The sequence below is a fragment of the Passer montanus genome, unplaced genomic scaffold, assembly GCF_014805655.1.
Source record: "Passer montanus isolate IOZ18808 unplaced genomic scaffold, ASM1480565v1 scaffold3, whole genome shotgun sequence".
NCBI lineage: Eukaryota > Metazoa > Chordata > Aves > Passeriformes > Passeridae > Passer > Passer montanus.
Genome location: NW_024367707.1, coordinates 14,215,375 through 14,230,486, shown reverse-complemented (window position 1 = coordinate 14,230,486; position 15,112 = coordinate 14,215,375). Strand labels below are relative to the sequence as shown.

The 15,112-nt window shown below is 35.1% G+C and overlaps 1 protein-coding gene across 4 annotated transcripts in view; it reads right to left on the bottom strand.

Annotated features, from left to right (window-relative positions):
- MYO16 (myosin XVI) overlaps positions 1 to 15,112 on the bottom strand; it is a 362,051-nt gene that overhangs the window by 88,649 nt on the left and 258,290 nt on the right. For all 4 annotated transcript variants that reach the window (XM_039714365.1, XM_039714364.1, XM_039714366.1 and 1 more), the window contains 3 exons: positions 9,653 to 9,805; positions 9,020 to 9,220; positions 625 to 700 (listed from right to left, as the gene is read on the bottom strand). In XM_039714365.1, the coding sequence (XP_039570299.1) occupies positions 625 to 700; positions 9,020 to 9,220; positions 9,653 to 9,805 (430 nt within the window). The remainder of the gene's footprint in view (positions 1 to 624; positions 701 to 9,019; positions 9,221 to 9,652; positions 9,806 to 15,112) is intronic.

Genomic DNA, 15,112 nt, shown 5'->3' with positions numbered 1-15,112 from the left:
TTCCCCAAGGAAAACATTTTGGTTTTCCTCTCCAGAAAGGGGAAATGATACAGGTTTTCATTAATCCAATTATGAATCATTAATTAGGAATAATTAATTAATTATTTGATTACAATATTATTATTATTAGGCATAATTATGCAATATGCACACTGAAAGGATTTAATTTTGCATTTCAATGGACATTTATATCTATTCACTGAAAAAACATAAGAACGCCCACAAGTTACTGCTTTTAGAAAGGTACTCAAGCATTGGAGTACATCCCACTGCTGCCCTTATGATTTTGGGAGCCCAATTTACTTCCCCTATTTTCTGAGTTTTATTTTTGCTGCAGTTCATATTCATTGTCTTCTGTAAGTCATTCTCAGTGATCATATTACACCTTCTTTTTCTTTACACCACATCACATGATAAAGATGCTCTATGTTCATGAATCTAAAAACTTTTAAATTAGAGCAAGTTTCAAACAATACTGTATGCAAATACTTCATAAATATAGGGATGACTTTTTTTTACTGGAAATAAAATATATAAAAATGTCTCTTAAAACTAAAATTAAAATTAAAATCAAGTCATAATGTCATAATTTCTACAACACTAAACACAAAAGCATTTACTTACTTTTCATTACAAAGATGAGATTTTGTGAAAGGGAATCTTTATTTTTTTCTATCGCACCAGCAATTTCATATGTAACCTATAACAAAATATTGTGACATCATTAGTAATGACCAATGCATCTTTTAAAAATCTTACAGCAGTAGAAATGAAGCTATGTTTTTTTCCACTCAACAGTTAAAGGCTGGCACAAGGTAGTATCTTTTGGCATTTTCTAAGCACCTACAATGCTGACCAGAAAAACTGGTTGTTGAACATTATATGACTCTGCAACTATACAGAAATTTCATTGGACTGGTTTAAAACATTTCCACTATACAAGGCTTTGAATCAAATATGTACTGTAAAGCAGGAGACACTGACCTAAACAGTGCTTTCCCTGTAGGATGAACAAGTCACTCCCAGCTCACAGATCTCCCTGTCAATGGGAAACTGTCCCCACTAACCATGACAAAACAGTCTGAGTCCAAACTCACACTCAGGACAAATTCCAACCATTGATGTATCCTTTGGAGATAAGTTCAGTCAATAGGTTATACACACACGCCATTACATTTCCGACAACTATGCCCACAAGGGTTTTGGGTCACCTCAGTTACCTGATGTCCTGATTTCAATAACAGACAGCTGGATTGTCCCTGCATCTGTCATCTGACTGCAGATAAATTCTAACACATGTGGTAGACACTCTAAAAATTGAGCAAAAATCTGAATTCTAGCCAGAGGTGTTGAGGGTACACACAAAATGAAGAAATACAACCAAATGTCTCTTTTAATACTGAGCCTATCCCTGAAGACACTGTATAGAAAAGGAGCACTAAGACAAGAAAGCAGTTGTTTTTTTGTTTTTTTGTTTTTTTTTAAATTTGTATGGGGATGGATGAAAAACAACTAGTTAATTTACAGACTTTAGATATAAGAAGCTCTGGCTTGCATAGTAGTAGAATCCAAAGAGAATTTTTAAGTCAAAAAGAAAGAAAATTATAGATTTCAGTACTTGCATGATTAGGCAGGTATTAATGGGAACTTAGAATACAGTTCCGTATTATTTACCTTGGGACCATGTTTCTATTTAAAGCCTTCTTTCATTTTTTCTATTGGATCTATATCCTAAAGCCCTTAGGTGTTTGGGGAAATTTTATCCTTGTACATTTAATAAAGCCGTAAATATATAATTAAGATCAGTAACACTAATCAGTTAATTAATTTTCCATGGGGTCACTTGACAATTATGCAATGCTATCTTGCTCACAAAAGAAATTACGTGATTTGGAAGTGTATAATCTGTTAGAGTGAGTAATTGTCAAATGATGTAATTACTGTGGCATCTGACATGAACAAGGTATAACAAGAGAATTATGGTTCTTTCCATGACAGATCCAATGTTATGTATTTTCTAATTGCATTTCCTAAGAACATACAACACAGTTAGCAAACTATTAGAGTTCTTTAAGTATACTATTAAATGCTTTTAGTGTACTCAACATAAATGTTGTGCTATCTTGCTCCATAAAAGGTAATTAACAGAACTTATATGACAAATCCATAATGCCAGTTCCTAATTGAGTATCTTGGGCTTTCACTAAATTAGAAGAAGAGAATTAGTATTGGTGGGAAGAGTAGGTAAGTATGGCAGTGGGAGATACTATATCATGATTAACTGCCTAGATTAAAACAGGGAGAAGTTTCAGTATTAATGCTGGTGTAATATATCACAAACTTCTGGAACTATATTCATAAGACATATTTCATATCACATAAAACAGATAAAAGTTAAGAGGATTCCCTTTTATGAAGAAATTGCTAATGCTCTAAACAATTTTCCCATAGACTTGAGAAATTAATTCACTGCCTAAAGAAATGAAAACTGACTCAATGAAATGACACTCTAGGGTTCCATAGACATTGCTAGTCCCACAAAATAGAAAAGGATATAAGTCCTCTTCCAGCTGCCAATTTTGTTGATTTCATCTTGCCCTCATCAGACATGGAAAATTACATGCCACCTAAAGCACATTTATTTCCCTCAGTTTTCTTCCACTGTGTTTGTAAAATAAACCTGACCCAAACTCTGCACTGGCTGGCACTCAAGCACAGTGGATATTTATTCTGGGGAGACAAAAAGCAAGCAAATATTGTTTGCTTTAGACAGGAAATGTGCACTCACTTAAATAATGGGTCCAGCATTATAAAATATACTCCTTATAGTCACTTCTATTTATCACAGTTTGCTTTATCTTGCATTATATGATGACTTTTTAGGGTAGACAGTGTGCAAACCTATACGTCTGTGTTAGCCAAAGGAAACAAGACCTTTACACAGTATTTGAAAAGCTGAAATATTTTTATTAAAAAAAATATGTTCCACACTACATTTTATTTCATTATAAGAGATTAAAACAAAATGGAGTTGGATTTGCTTTCCTTCTAAATTTAAGTTCATAAAGGAAGAATGCTTAACATAAGTCATAATGGGTATGCCCAAATATTCCTCTAGTCCTGAATATTTTGGGAAAAATATTGAGGAGTATTTCCACTCTGCCAGCGACCAGTTCCCCTCAGCTTTCAGAGCTCTGCCCATGAAGGTGCTCTTGTCCTGCAGGCTGTATCTCACCTTTGTCTTTAGTACCTCTTGACTCACATTTCCTCCTCAAATCTGTGTTTCCAGATCTCATTAATAAGACTCTGTGTCAAAGAGTTTCACTAATTATTAAGTTTGAGGAAAAAAAAACCAACCTAAGTTTATTTGTTTTGAACCTACTTTCTGCTTGTTCAAGTTACCATAGCTGGTTTTAACATCATAAGAACTACAAACAAGAGCTAAAATAACCCAGCAAACTGGAGACTCACCAGATAAGCACAGAGCTGACTTTGGGAACTGTGTATTCTTTTATACTCTTATCTTTTACATATTCTTGCTGCTTTGCTTCATTAATTACCTTCATGCCAGAAAATCTTCTGACCTAAAGTATCCTCTATCATAACATCTCACTTGCTTAAGGGATTTTCTCCAGGTTTATTTGCTATCCCAACATACTTTATCAACAGCACCACCTTGACACATAGTTTTCATCAAGTATCCTTAAAATACTCTTTTTTCTTTTTTTGGTAAATAATTTTCATATTTTGTGATAGGTCAAAAAAGCTCATGGTTAATGGCAGATTTGGCAGGAACCCTAAAACAAGCTAGGAAAACGCCACCTGGAATATTAAGAACAATTTGGCTGCATTCCCAGTTAAAAATGAAAATTTTAATATTTTAATAGCAAAATGTAACAGAGAAACTCAGTTTTGCCTGTGTTGTAAATTTTAGGTAATAAGAAAATAATTAGTTCATGTAGAAAAGGAGAAATTTTTGAGAACACGTCCAAGGACAATTTGGTGCACAGATAGACACTTGTAGTTGCTAATTTTCTGCCAGTATTTGAATGTGAGTGATATGCATACATGTACCATTTTTTAAGTATCATTGGGTTTATCAACCTCTCAAAACAAATTTTGCTAAGCAATGAGTGAGTGAAATAATTTTATAGTCTGTCAAGTCTTATTCTAATGCTGTGATAGAATAGCATTTTGAAAGAAGGAAGTATTTAGAAACAAAATAGATGGGCGGGGAAAAGCATTTTATCATTTTCTCCAGTAAGTGAAAATCCCAAATCAAGACTACTTAAAGAAAGCAAGAGAGAGAGAAAAGGAGAAAAAGAAAGACTGTCTTGCCTATGTGAAAACCAGAATCTATGTCAAGTGGCCTTTATATGCCTTGGTACATTTAGATTAGACTGATTTGCTTGTTGTGTCTGGGGATTCAGCCTGGGGGAAAAAATAGTGAAAATGAAAGCATCCTTATTGATTAATCCACCTCCTTTTGTCTTTTGATTTAGAGGTTCAGTTTCAGAGTTTGCCTGGGATATACAAGACATTTCAGAACAGAATGTCTTGGTAAAGGTGAGCTGACAGCTGAGAGGTATTTTTGATATGCAGGCAGCTGAGAAATGAAAGACATTGATGTGCACTTAAAGGAACATTATGTGCACTGGTTATAGAGCAAAGAAGTTGATCTTTAGGTCTGGTCAGTTTATTACAGTACAGAAAGTCAAAACAGTAGCAAGGCAATCAGTCACAAGGGGCTTATTTAATTTGTAAATTCAAGTTTAATTTAGACAGCAGAAAGCTTAAATTATGACAATGTATTATTCAGATCACATAAATAATGAGGCAAATACTGTTATGTTAAATATGACTATTAGGTAAAGCTGTGTCTCTTGACACTGTGCTAAGACAATATATTTCTGATTTACTTAGTGATACATTAATTCTTCCACAAAATTAAAAAAAAAAGAACTTTGAGTACTTAAGAAAGTTCAATGATGGAAATGTTATTCTTCACAAATCATGGCTATTGATATGCCTGACAGTTCAAATATATAATTAATGTGAAGCCCTTCCTTAAGTGAGAGCCCACAATGTAAATATTAATGTTATCAATAAATGAACCTAGAAATTCAGTATTACAGATTATTAAGATAGTTTCAGCTGATGGTCAGATGCACCCATAAAATGCTTTGCTACCTCAAGTCAAGCTTGCAAAGTGTTGTGTATGCCTTGTCCCCCACAGACAGTCTCTGTGAGAAGCATCTCAGGATACCCACAGTGATATCAGGCATGAGAAACAAAGCAACGCTTTGATGAGCAGAAATTTTCTGCTCATCAAATAATGAACAGAAATTTTCTGGAAGAAATCAGATTGCCAGTATTCAGAGAAATGTGTTGAACAACCTCCAGATAAAGCCTTTCACTAGGATTAAGGTTTTTTTTTAGCCATAAAACCTCTAAATCATTTTCTTCTACCTTCTGCCTGAACAAAACAGATAAGCTTTTTGTCTTACAGCACTCAGATACCAAGACATTAAGCAGCTCTCAGAAAAGACTCATAATGTGTCAGGGCATTGTAGGATTCTGTTCAGCTGTAAAATTAAAACTAGCAGATAAAGTAAAATATGTGACATGAGAAAGTACTGATGCTCATCGTGGCCTTTGCTAAGCATGTGTTCATATGTGTTCACAAGCAATATATCATATTGCCTATGCAGAAAAAGAGAGATTTAATCCTGTTCAGGAATAATAGCAAAATTCAAAAGAAATGAGGCAAAATACATTTTCTCTCTTCCACTGGATCATTTTGTCATATTTGTGTAAAACTATATTCATTCTCAGATGCCACTAAAATATCTGAGCCCTGTGCTGATTTCTTCCATGTGCAGAAGTTAACTTGTGCATATCGTTCCTCTTTCTTCCCACCAAAACAGACAAGAAAATAAGAAAAAATCCAAGGTTTCTCAGAATGGTATCATACACGCAGACTTCCTTGAAGTATTGATTCAGCCAGAAAATTAAGTATGAATTCCAAATTATTTGGATTTCTTTTCCTCTTTACATGTTACTTTGAGCGTCCTGTATGTTCTTTGCCACAATTCAACATCGTGCTTTCTTTCTTTTACTTCTGATTCTGTCTGCTCTGGACACATCTGTATCAGCTGTAATTATCTCAGAATATAAAGCTGGATATATCATTTTTGTCCACAAAACGTTGTCTGTCAATCTCAGTTAAATATACAAAAAGAGGTCTTTTCAGTGAGAGAGTATTTTTAATAACTGCATTTTCCAGTTAACAGCACTTCTGACTTGCTAAAATAGCTACTGCAAGTGTCTGAGTAAAGAAATGAACCTAATTAATTCTGGACTTTGACCTACAACCATACACTACTGATGAAAAGAAGCCCAAATTACAAGGGTCATAAGTGGTTCATACCAGGGCCAACACAGAATATTAGCTGCTCTTTTTTTTATTTTTTTATTTTTTTTTAACTCAGAGTAGCTCTTTAACACTGTCTGTGAAGTACATTGCAGTTACAACTGTTACCTAGAGAAATCAGGATGTCTGCCTTCACACAGAGCCTGCTGCATTCAGTGTGACTTCCTCCCCAGCTGCCAGCCTAGACACATCACCTGAGCATAAATGATTAACACTAGAAATGAAGACTTTTGTGTTTGATCACCTGTCACAATTTACTGGTAATTCTTTCTCTACCCTCTGGGTCTGATTCATTTCCAGTTACACTCATGTAAATACAGAGAAGCTTTACCAAGTTAAAGGAGCAAAAATCAGTGGAACATTGTGGTGAGAATTAAGCCCCCTTGTTTTAAATTTGGAGATCTCTGAAGGCAACAATCGATGGTAAGATTGCTTTTACTTCACTTATGTTAGACCCATTTAATTGATATCAGACTATAAAAGTAGGTCTCAAAACCTGTCAATCTATATTGATACTTTATATATGAAATTCTTATTTTTGAGTGCCAGTAAATCCTGATATACTTAAAAGCCTCATCCTTTAACAATTTTCATGAAGCATATTTCACCAATGACCTCTACAAAGAGCTACTAAATGTAGTAACAGTGCAATCTAAAGAACAGCATCAGCAGTTTTAAAAGCTGAGTTTTTCATATTCAGGTTCTCAACATATGAAGACACACTAGTCTCTGAATAAACTCGATTTGTGTCATTTAGTACAGTCACACTATCATCAAAGTTTTATATAAATACATGTCATGAAACACTGGCAACTTCAAGCTATGATAGGTAGATAACAGTCCCACAAAATACCAAAATGCAAGTGTCTTTAAGGATTTAGCTCGATTACTATTAAAGCAAGCAGAGTTAAGCAGTTGCAAGAGAACTTTTCTGTTTTGGCAGGGCAAAGAATTTTACTGTTGTAAGGATGCAAAGAACAACCTGACTGGAATAGTTCCTTGGCCAATGTAAATCAAAGGATCTCCACTGACTTCAAAAGAATGTGTGGATTTACATTACTTCGAGAGCTGTCTATTTGTTCATGCTTTTACATTAAATGTCATTACTATTATTAGGAAAAGGTCAAACCAAGTGTCTATGTTATAAAACAAAAAATCTAAACAAGCATGCAAGAATAAAACACATGTTACTGAAAAGTGTCCTCTTTATCACTCACGGTTTAACTTTCAGAACCTGAAATACTGGTCTTTACAAATCTTCTGATTGTTTCTTCAGAGAATAAGAAAAAAATTTCTTGCATTTTGAAGAAATTTGCTTATTATTCTGCTTGTGATTTTAATGCAGATGCCTTGCTGCTGCTGCCATGTCAAGTTTTGGGTGTGGAACCTTTTTGAGCTCTTGTGATAAAGTTGTATAAGCAGAAAGGCATAAAAATACTTGTGTAACAAGTATAAAAAAAGTTTATAAATTAGACATCTGAAGTTCATGGTCAGTTCCTTATTCCATCACTTTAAGTCCTAGTAAGCTCCACAAAATCTTGGTAGCATTGTTATCTAATCACTGTGTGCCCACATTCCAACTGACAAGTCCCAATAGTGGAGGTATTCAAACCACTTAACTTTAGTAAATAATTTGATTCTAAATATAAGGCTTTGTGACGAAAGAAGAACCTACAGGGAGTTATTCAGAGTATTTGGGTTAGGAACTTAAGCAGTACTCAAACAGTCCTTTCCATAGTGACCACATTTCTATCATTGGGCAGGAACAAATTTTCTTGTGTCAAAACACAATTCCAGGCTTCCATCAGCTTCATTTCCAAATGTGGAGCCACAAAACAGATCTGTCCCTATTTATACCACTGTCAGATTATTTAAAAAAAACAAAATAAAACAAAAAAAACCCCCCCGCATAACAAAAAAAATATCCCTTTAAACACATTTCTTACTTGCTTGCTTTGAGTTGTACGTGATAGTGGGGACAATCTGAAAATGAAGTATTGGAAAGGGTAAGAAGTCTAAAATAACTGATTACACTGTTTCTGTGAACACTGCAGGCAAGGGAATAAAAAAATATTAATTTAATTTTATAGTCATGCTGAAAGACATTTAGCATGTTCTGGGGTTTTTGTAGAAAAAAAAATATTATGACTAACAGAAAAAGTGGGGGTTTTGTTTTTGATTTTTTTTACCAGATTCATGCTGGTAACCCAGGTATCTACATATAAAGCAGAGCAGCTACAGGGAACCTGTACTGGTCTGGAACCACACCTGTATGCAAAGTGGAGCCAACTAGAATGGCATTAAACATCTGTGCTGAGGGATCTGAATCACACTCTTCTACACTAAATGCTTACAAGCAAGACAAAATTTAGGAGCCAGAACTGGGTAGCCCATATCCTTCATGTTGTGATGTAAGCTACATATTTTATATGCTAGATATGGCATTGAGATTCTAAGTTGTCCTCTGAAAATTTAGCACTTGACAGTGAAATCCTATTTATAGCCAGGAGTTGGAGAAGCCATGTAAAATTTTGTTTTGCTAACTTTTTTCATTAACTGCATGTAAATGATATTCAAACAACTTACCCTCCCAGCATAATGCATAACAGTGAAGGTAGAGCCCAGATCTTTTGGGGCAAGGTTACCATTTCCATCTTTTGTGGAGGAATAGACTGTATTTGTATCTGATGTATCCAGGTAAGACTGAATGCGTTTAGAAAGACTCTGTTCAACTGACCAAATAGATTGGCTTTCTTCATCCAGCATTGACAAAAAGCCTGATGGTTTCTGAAACGAAAAACAGATTTTTTTAATTTTATGCAGGAGAAATAGATTTTCTCATTTTTATACAGGAGAATTTCATCTATTGATGATATGTTAGAAATTGATTGTGCTGATTGCTTCTTGGAAGTTGTCCAGAAACTAGCTGCAGGCACTAAAGAAGCTGCCAGGCTCAGGACAGAGCCTCCTCAGCCCAATGACAGCACAGTCACCGTGCCACAACACACAGAGGCTACACGGGAATTGGAACAGGCAGGGAGAGTGTGCTGCATCTTCCTCAGCCCTGTCCTCTTAGTAAGCTCTGTGAGCCTCTGAGCTGTCACCTCTTTGACCCATGACCTTGCCATAAATTGGAAAATACAAGCAAAACTTTGTATTAGCCTAACATGCAATGAGTTTGTATAAATATATATGATTTAAAATGGATCTGGAAACTACCTGAAAGAAAAAATCCAAGACTGCAGTATGGTTTCCAGGAGAATACATTGTTTCCATGGCAACTCCTTCCTGTACACATTCTGCTTGCTCTTGTAGGAAAAGCACTTCATTGATGTACTGGTGTATCTTCTCGTTGGTCATGTTGACACACAGCTATTGTAAAATGAAGAAAAAATAATGAATTTTAGACGTTTACTGGATAATTTATCAATGTAGGTTTTACTGCATGTCTAATATTGAATTTGAAGAAATGTCAATCCAGAATATGGTATCTCTTGGTAGACCACAAATTTAGGAAGACCCTAGGGAAATTTAGATTTTAACAACCATTTTTGTTAAATTGGCAATACACAATTTTCTGCCTGCACAGTTCATTGTGAATTCCACAGTTACCAAATAGCAGCATTATCAAATGCAGTGGAAATTTACACTAATTCCATTGAATGAAGAAGGATAACTCTATATATTAATTGGTATATTTAATAATCTTCTGCATTTTATATTCAGAAAGATTATGCAAATACAATGTGCTTTTAGGAATTAAAAAAACCAAACAAAACCAAACCCTGCATATTTAAGATTCTGACTCTGTAGTTAGTTCAGTGCTAACAAAGACAGAACTCTGTTTCCACATACAATATCACTGAAGTCTAAAGCACTCTTTGAAGAGCTCATTGTGTTTTACCCAAACATATAAAACACCTAGGGACATTTTGTTAGATGCTGCTCTCCATTTTATACATATTCTAAGGGAAGGCTGGGAAGAAAATGATGTTCCATAGAAAAGTTCAATGTTTGGGGAGATAAATAGTATAGAAGCTTCTAAAATATTTTTTTATTGCCTTATAGATGTACAACTAAATAGATTCACAGAAATTTGATTTTCAATTAAAAACAGCTGGGAATTGTATCAGCTTATTAATGTGCTTTTGTATTTTATTCAAAGATCACCTGCTAAAATAAATAAATATTTAATAACCTTGTGGAATAAATGTTTTAATTGTTTTTTGACATTAAAGTGGAAATATTTGTTGAAAATTTGAAAACCTCCTCCAATGCTACATTAACTATGACTAGGAAATTAAGAAAACAGGAACTTCTAAAAGGTTGTAAGAACACTTCATATGAGGAATGTTATAAGGAATGCCTGCATGCATTTTCTTTTCATTCTAAACAAGTTACATATTTGTGTTGGCCAGCCATTAACTTTATCTTCCATGAATAAAGTGTGTAAAGCAATTCTACCAGCAATTCATATTAAAAGGTATGAAATATTTAGATCAATCCTAATTTTACATGGCTTAACATCCAGATGAGGGAAGAGAACCCAAGTAACGTGTAAGAGCTGCCTGAATTTTCCATTAACACCTCCTGTTAGCATAGCCAACGTGTACTTGCTATACAATAAAATGGACTAGTGTGAAAAACAGCAAGAAGAAATGCGACAAGCTCATCTTACAACCAAATGTCTATTAACTGTCTTTACTAATGCATGACAGTGCAGACAAAAGACAGTGTCGAATAAACCCAGTATTTGTCTAAAGTGGGATTTATAAACATTCAGATTGTTATCTTCTTAACAATAGAAGTATACAATTGACTTCCAGTGTCTACTTATTTTATGGAAAAGACAGCTTTTTTAACTCTTTGGCAGGCAAACTCTGCTTTACTGATCACTTCTGGAATTCTAATTACAAAATTTTCCCAGAAGCTTGTTAACATTATTTTATAAGGCAGACAAGCTTACACTTTGCAGAATATGGTTAAGCCTAAAAATGATGAATGCTGTATATATCTTTATTTGCAGATGACCTATTTAGAGAACCAGGTCATTCAACTTTACAAAGGTGTATTTTACAATAAGAAAAGCGGTGCTCATGTCAAAATTCCTATGAAGTCAAACATAGTTTTATCACGAGACAATCTCTTAAAAATGCATTAAAAAAAAAAAGTATTTGAGAGCCTGACTGTGCAGCAAAATTATTGTACTACACAATTTCAGATGAAGGAAAGATTGTCTTAGACACATCTTACAAAGATCTGATAAACAGCATTGGTATTAAGTAGCAAAATAAAAGGAATAGTATTTTGTTAAAACATTCATAGATGGTAAAGAAAAAAACCAATTTTTAAACTTCTACCAACCAATGTATTATGACATACACTGGGGTGCCTCTTAGCAACAAAAGCAACATTGGCAGATTTTCCACAATGCCACTAAGGTGCTGCAGACCAGGGCAGCAAGCAGCTCAAGCACTTGTACCAACTGCAAACTGTCCCAAAGCTGCTCTCCAGAGCAGTGGCTGAGAGAACAGCTCTGCAGAACCAGGAGACCAGCCAGCGGCTGCTGGAAAGCTATGCATTCTGATCAGCTCTTTCTCCATTTCAGCATTTTATACAACCTGCTGGGAAAAGGTAATGAAATGAATGTTTCAAATTAAAAGCTTGGCACAGGTTGACCTAATAGGTAAAGCAGCTGAAATGTAGAAATGGGATGAATATGAACTAAACTAGCTTTGCAAATCCAAATTCTCTTGCTTCAAGTCTTCTAAGTATTACATAAAAAACTATACACTTTCTGTCCAAAAATTTGAAAAGTTAATAGAATCACATTTTTAAACATATGTTTAACTGTACTCATGTAAATTAGATTGAAATATAACAGTAATTAAAAAAACCCCAAAAAACAAAAAACAAAAAAAAACCAAAAAAACAAACTAAAATTTTCCTGCTCTTTATTCAATTTTCAGTAAAACAAAACCCCTCAAATAGATTTTTACCTAAAAAAAAATATTTGGGAAATGCCTTTAAGAACTATATTTGCTTTAATTAGTAGTATAACTCAACAATACCTATGGTACTTTTTGTCATTAAACACTGTTAAACTGTTCTTGATATGCATCTCGTGGACTCCATATTATGTCTTCTAAGAAGTTCTCTTTCTACCAATCTTTTTTACATTAACTCACTATCACATCTCAGTGAAAATAAATACACCATATATTTGTCTGTCTTCTCTAAGAAGTCCTTTAAGAATATTATTCGAAGAAAAAAATACGCTTGTTCAAGTATTACAAAAGCAAACAAACAAAAAATCCAAGCAAAAACAATTGTAACTTGCAGCACTACCCAAATTTTAGATTTTGGAAAAATAATACAGTGGCATTTAGTAAAAGCAATGAGTATTCATCACGTTAGTCTAAGTATCCTCCAAATTAAAATTTAGGTAGAATACAAAAACTCTGCTGTGCTCTGAAGAGAGAAAAGCACCCATGACTAATGAAATTTTCCTGCTCTTTATTCAATTTTCAGGCTCTTATGCTTATTTGAAAAAGGCATTACCAAAGAGGGAAATTTGTGGAAAGCAAACTTGGGGACTGTCAATCAGTAAGAAAAAGATGGATGCAAAGACCCTTTGGAAAGCTCATTTACATGCTTTGGTCATGCAGAAGGATTAGTTCTCCCAAGGGATGTGTATTCAGAGCATGGAGTAGAGCTAACAGCTGTAATTTCAACACATCTATCAGGTCCTAATTTATGGGTTGAGATGATGAAGTTACAATGTCAAATTTAACCTGCAAGGAATGCCCTAGCGTTTCTCAAAAATGTAATTTCTAAGATAATGAAACACAGAATCGTCTTTTTTTCTGAGGTTGAACTCAGAAAATATTTTTAAACATAAGCTTGACATTTACTTATTTTTTTAGAAGCATCTTGAATGCTGTTCCCCTTTGTGTGTGCTACCCAAACATTTCAACATCCTTTTCTGTATGTATAGTACCCATCAGAGTATTTCTAAGGAATTGATAACAAAACCAGAACCATAACATTTCTTCCTTTGCCTTTTAGTGCTAATAGGATCTAACAAAGATTTCTTGTTCTCTATGCAGCTCCAACACAAATTCAGACATTGTCCTACCTCTGTCAGAAGATCTTTAATTCACTGGGACTCCATGTCATCTCTGGGATCAGTTGCCATTAGCTGATTCATGTTTCTCAAATAATGTAAAAGAGAGCCTGGTGCTATATTATAACTTTGCAACAAGTACATGTCACCTGAGAAGCCTTCCACAAAGGATTGCCTGAAACGCCCCTCAAAAAAGGGACAATTTCCATACAAAGTGGAATAGTGCCCCACTGACTTTTTGTAGATATTAAAGTATTAAACAACCAAGCTAACAAAAAAACATGGTAACAACAATCTTTCCCTGAAAGAGTTTGGAAATGTTCTGAAACTGGAACAGTTCTAAATTATTTTTTCACTCATAATGCTGGCCAGAAATGAAGTACTATGGGATAAAAATGGGTGCTACTGCGGAAAAGTAAGTATGTATGTCAATTAAATGTTGTTGTACAGTATTTCACCAATCAATCACAAACTAAACTGGGAATTTCACTTTGAGATAAATTATTTTATTTTTGGCTACAAAATATCTACTGTAAAAGAATTAAAAAAAATATTATTTTAATGTCATGTTCATGATATGCCAGCTTTAAAGTCAAGTAACACTGGTTTTCCAGTGGCTGACTGGAACACTGGAAAGATAACAGTGCCCTGAATAAACAGAAAGAAATGTGTGCACTGGGAAGAAGACCAAAGCGTCTAAGAGGGAAGAGGGAGGAGTACACCCTGAAAAGGCCATGAAGAGTGTAAGATCCTCAGTAGTTGGACTGAGGAAGAAAGTAAACACAGGATTGCCAGGCCCCTGAGGGAAGGAATAGTTTTTTACAGCCCTGCTCAGCTTCTCCTGGGTCCCCCACCCACTCCTTGCTCATGGGCCCAGCCCCAGGGGATGCCATGGCAGTGCCAACTTCCAGCTCTTTCTCCATCTGCCTGTGATGGGTCCCAGCCCTATCTGGCTGCTTGCCAGGTCAGGGCTGCTGCTGAGCACTGTAACCAGCCCTGGCTCTGACCCCCGTGCTCCAGGAATGCTGCCCAGCGGGGAGGGCATGGCCATTCTCTGGCTCCTCCTGTTGCCTGGCTCCCTGGTGCCAAGGATCACCTGGTCCTCACTGCTCCACAAGGCTGTTAAAACCTTTCTGTGTATGGAAGCTAGTAAAAGCCTGAGTTAAAAATACCATGTCATATTTCCTCATTAAAAACTGAATTAACATAATTAGCACTTTCCATCAGCCTATAGGGAATAAAGAATATTCCAGCACTGGGAACTGCATGGAAGATTCTGCATTAAGTCCCTACATAGTAATAGAGCTCAACGTAGACCAGCAGGTCCCTATTCCACAGAGGGACACTGCAACATCCATCTATGCTCTGCACAGGCAAAACCAAAGAAGGTTGATTTCTTCTGTATAAAACAAAATCTGTAAATGTTCTTTCTGACTGTCCAAATGTAAAAAACCTGTGTGTGACCTCCCATCTACTATCACTGCGGCACCAGTGACTGTAGAAAAGTTACATCACACAACTTTTGTCTATTCATATCCATCCACCTTCAAAAT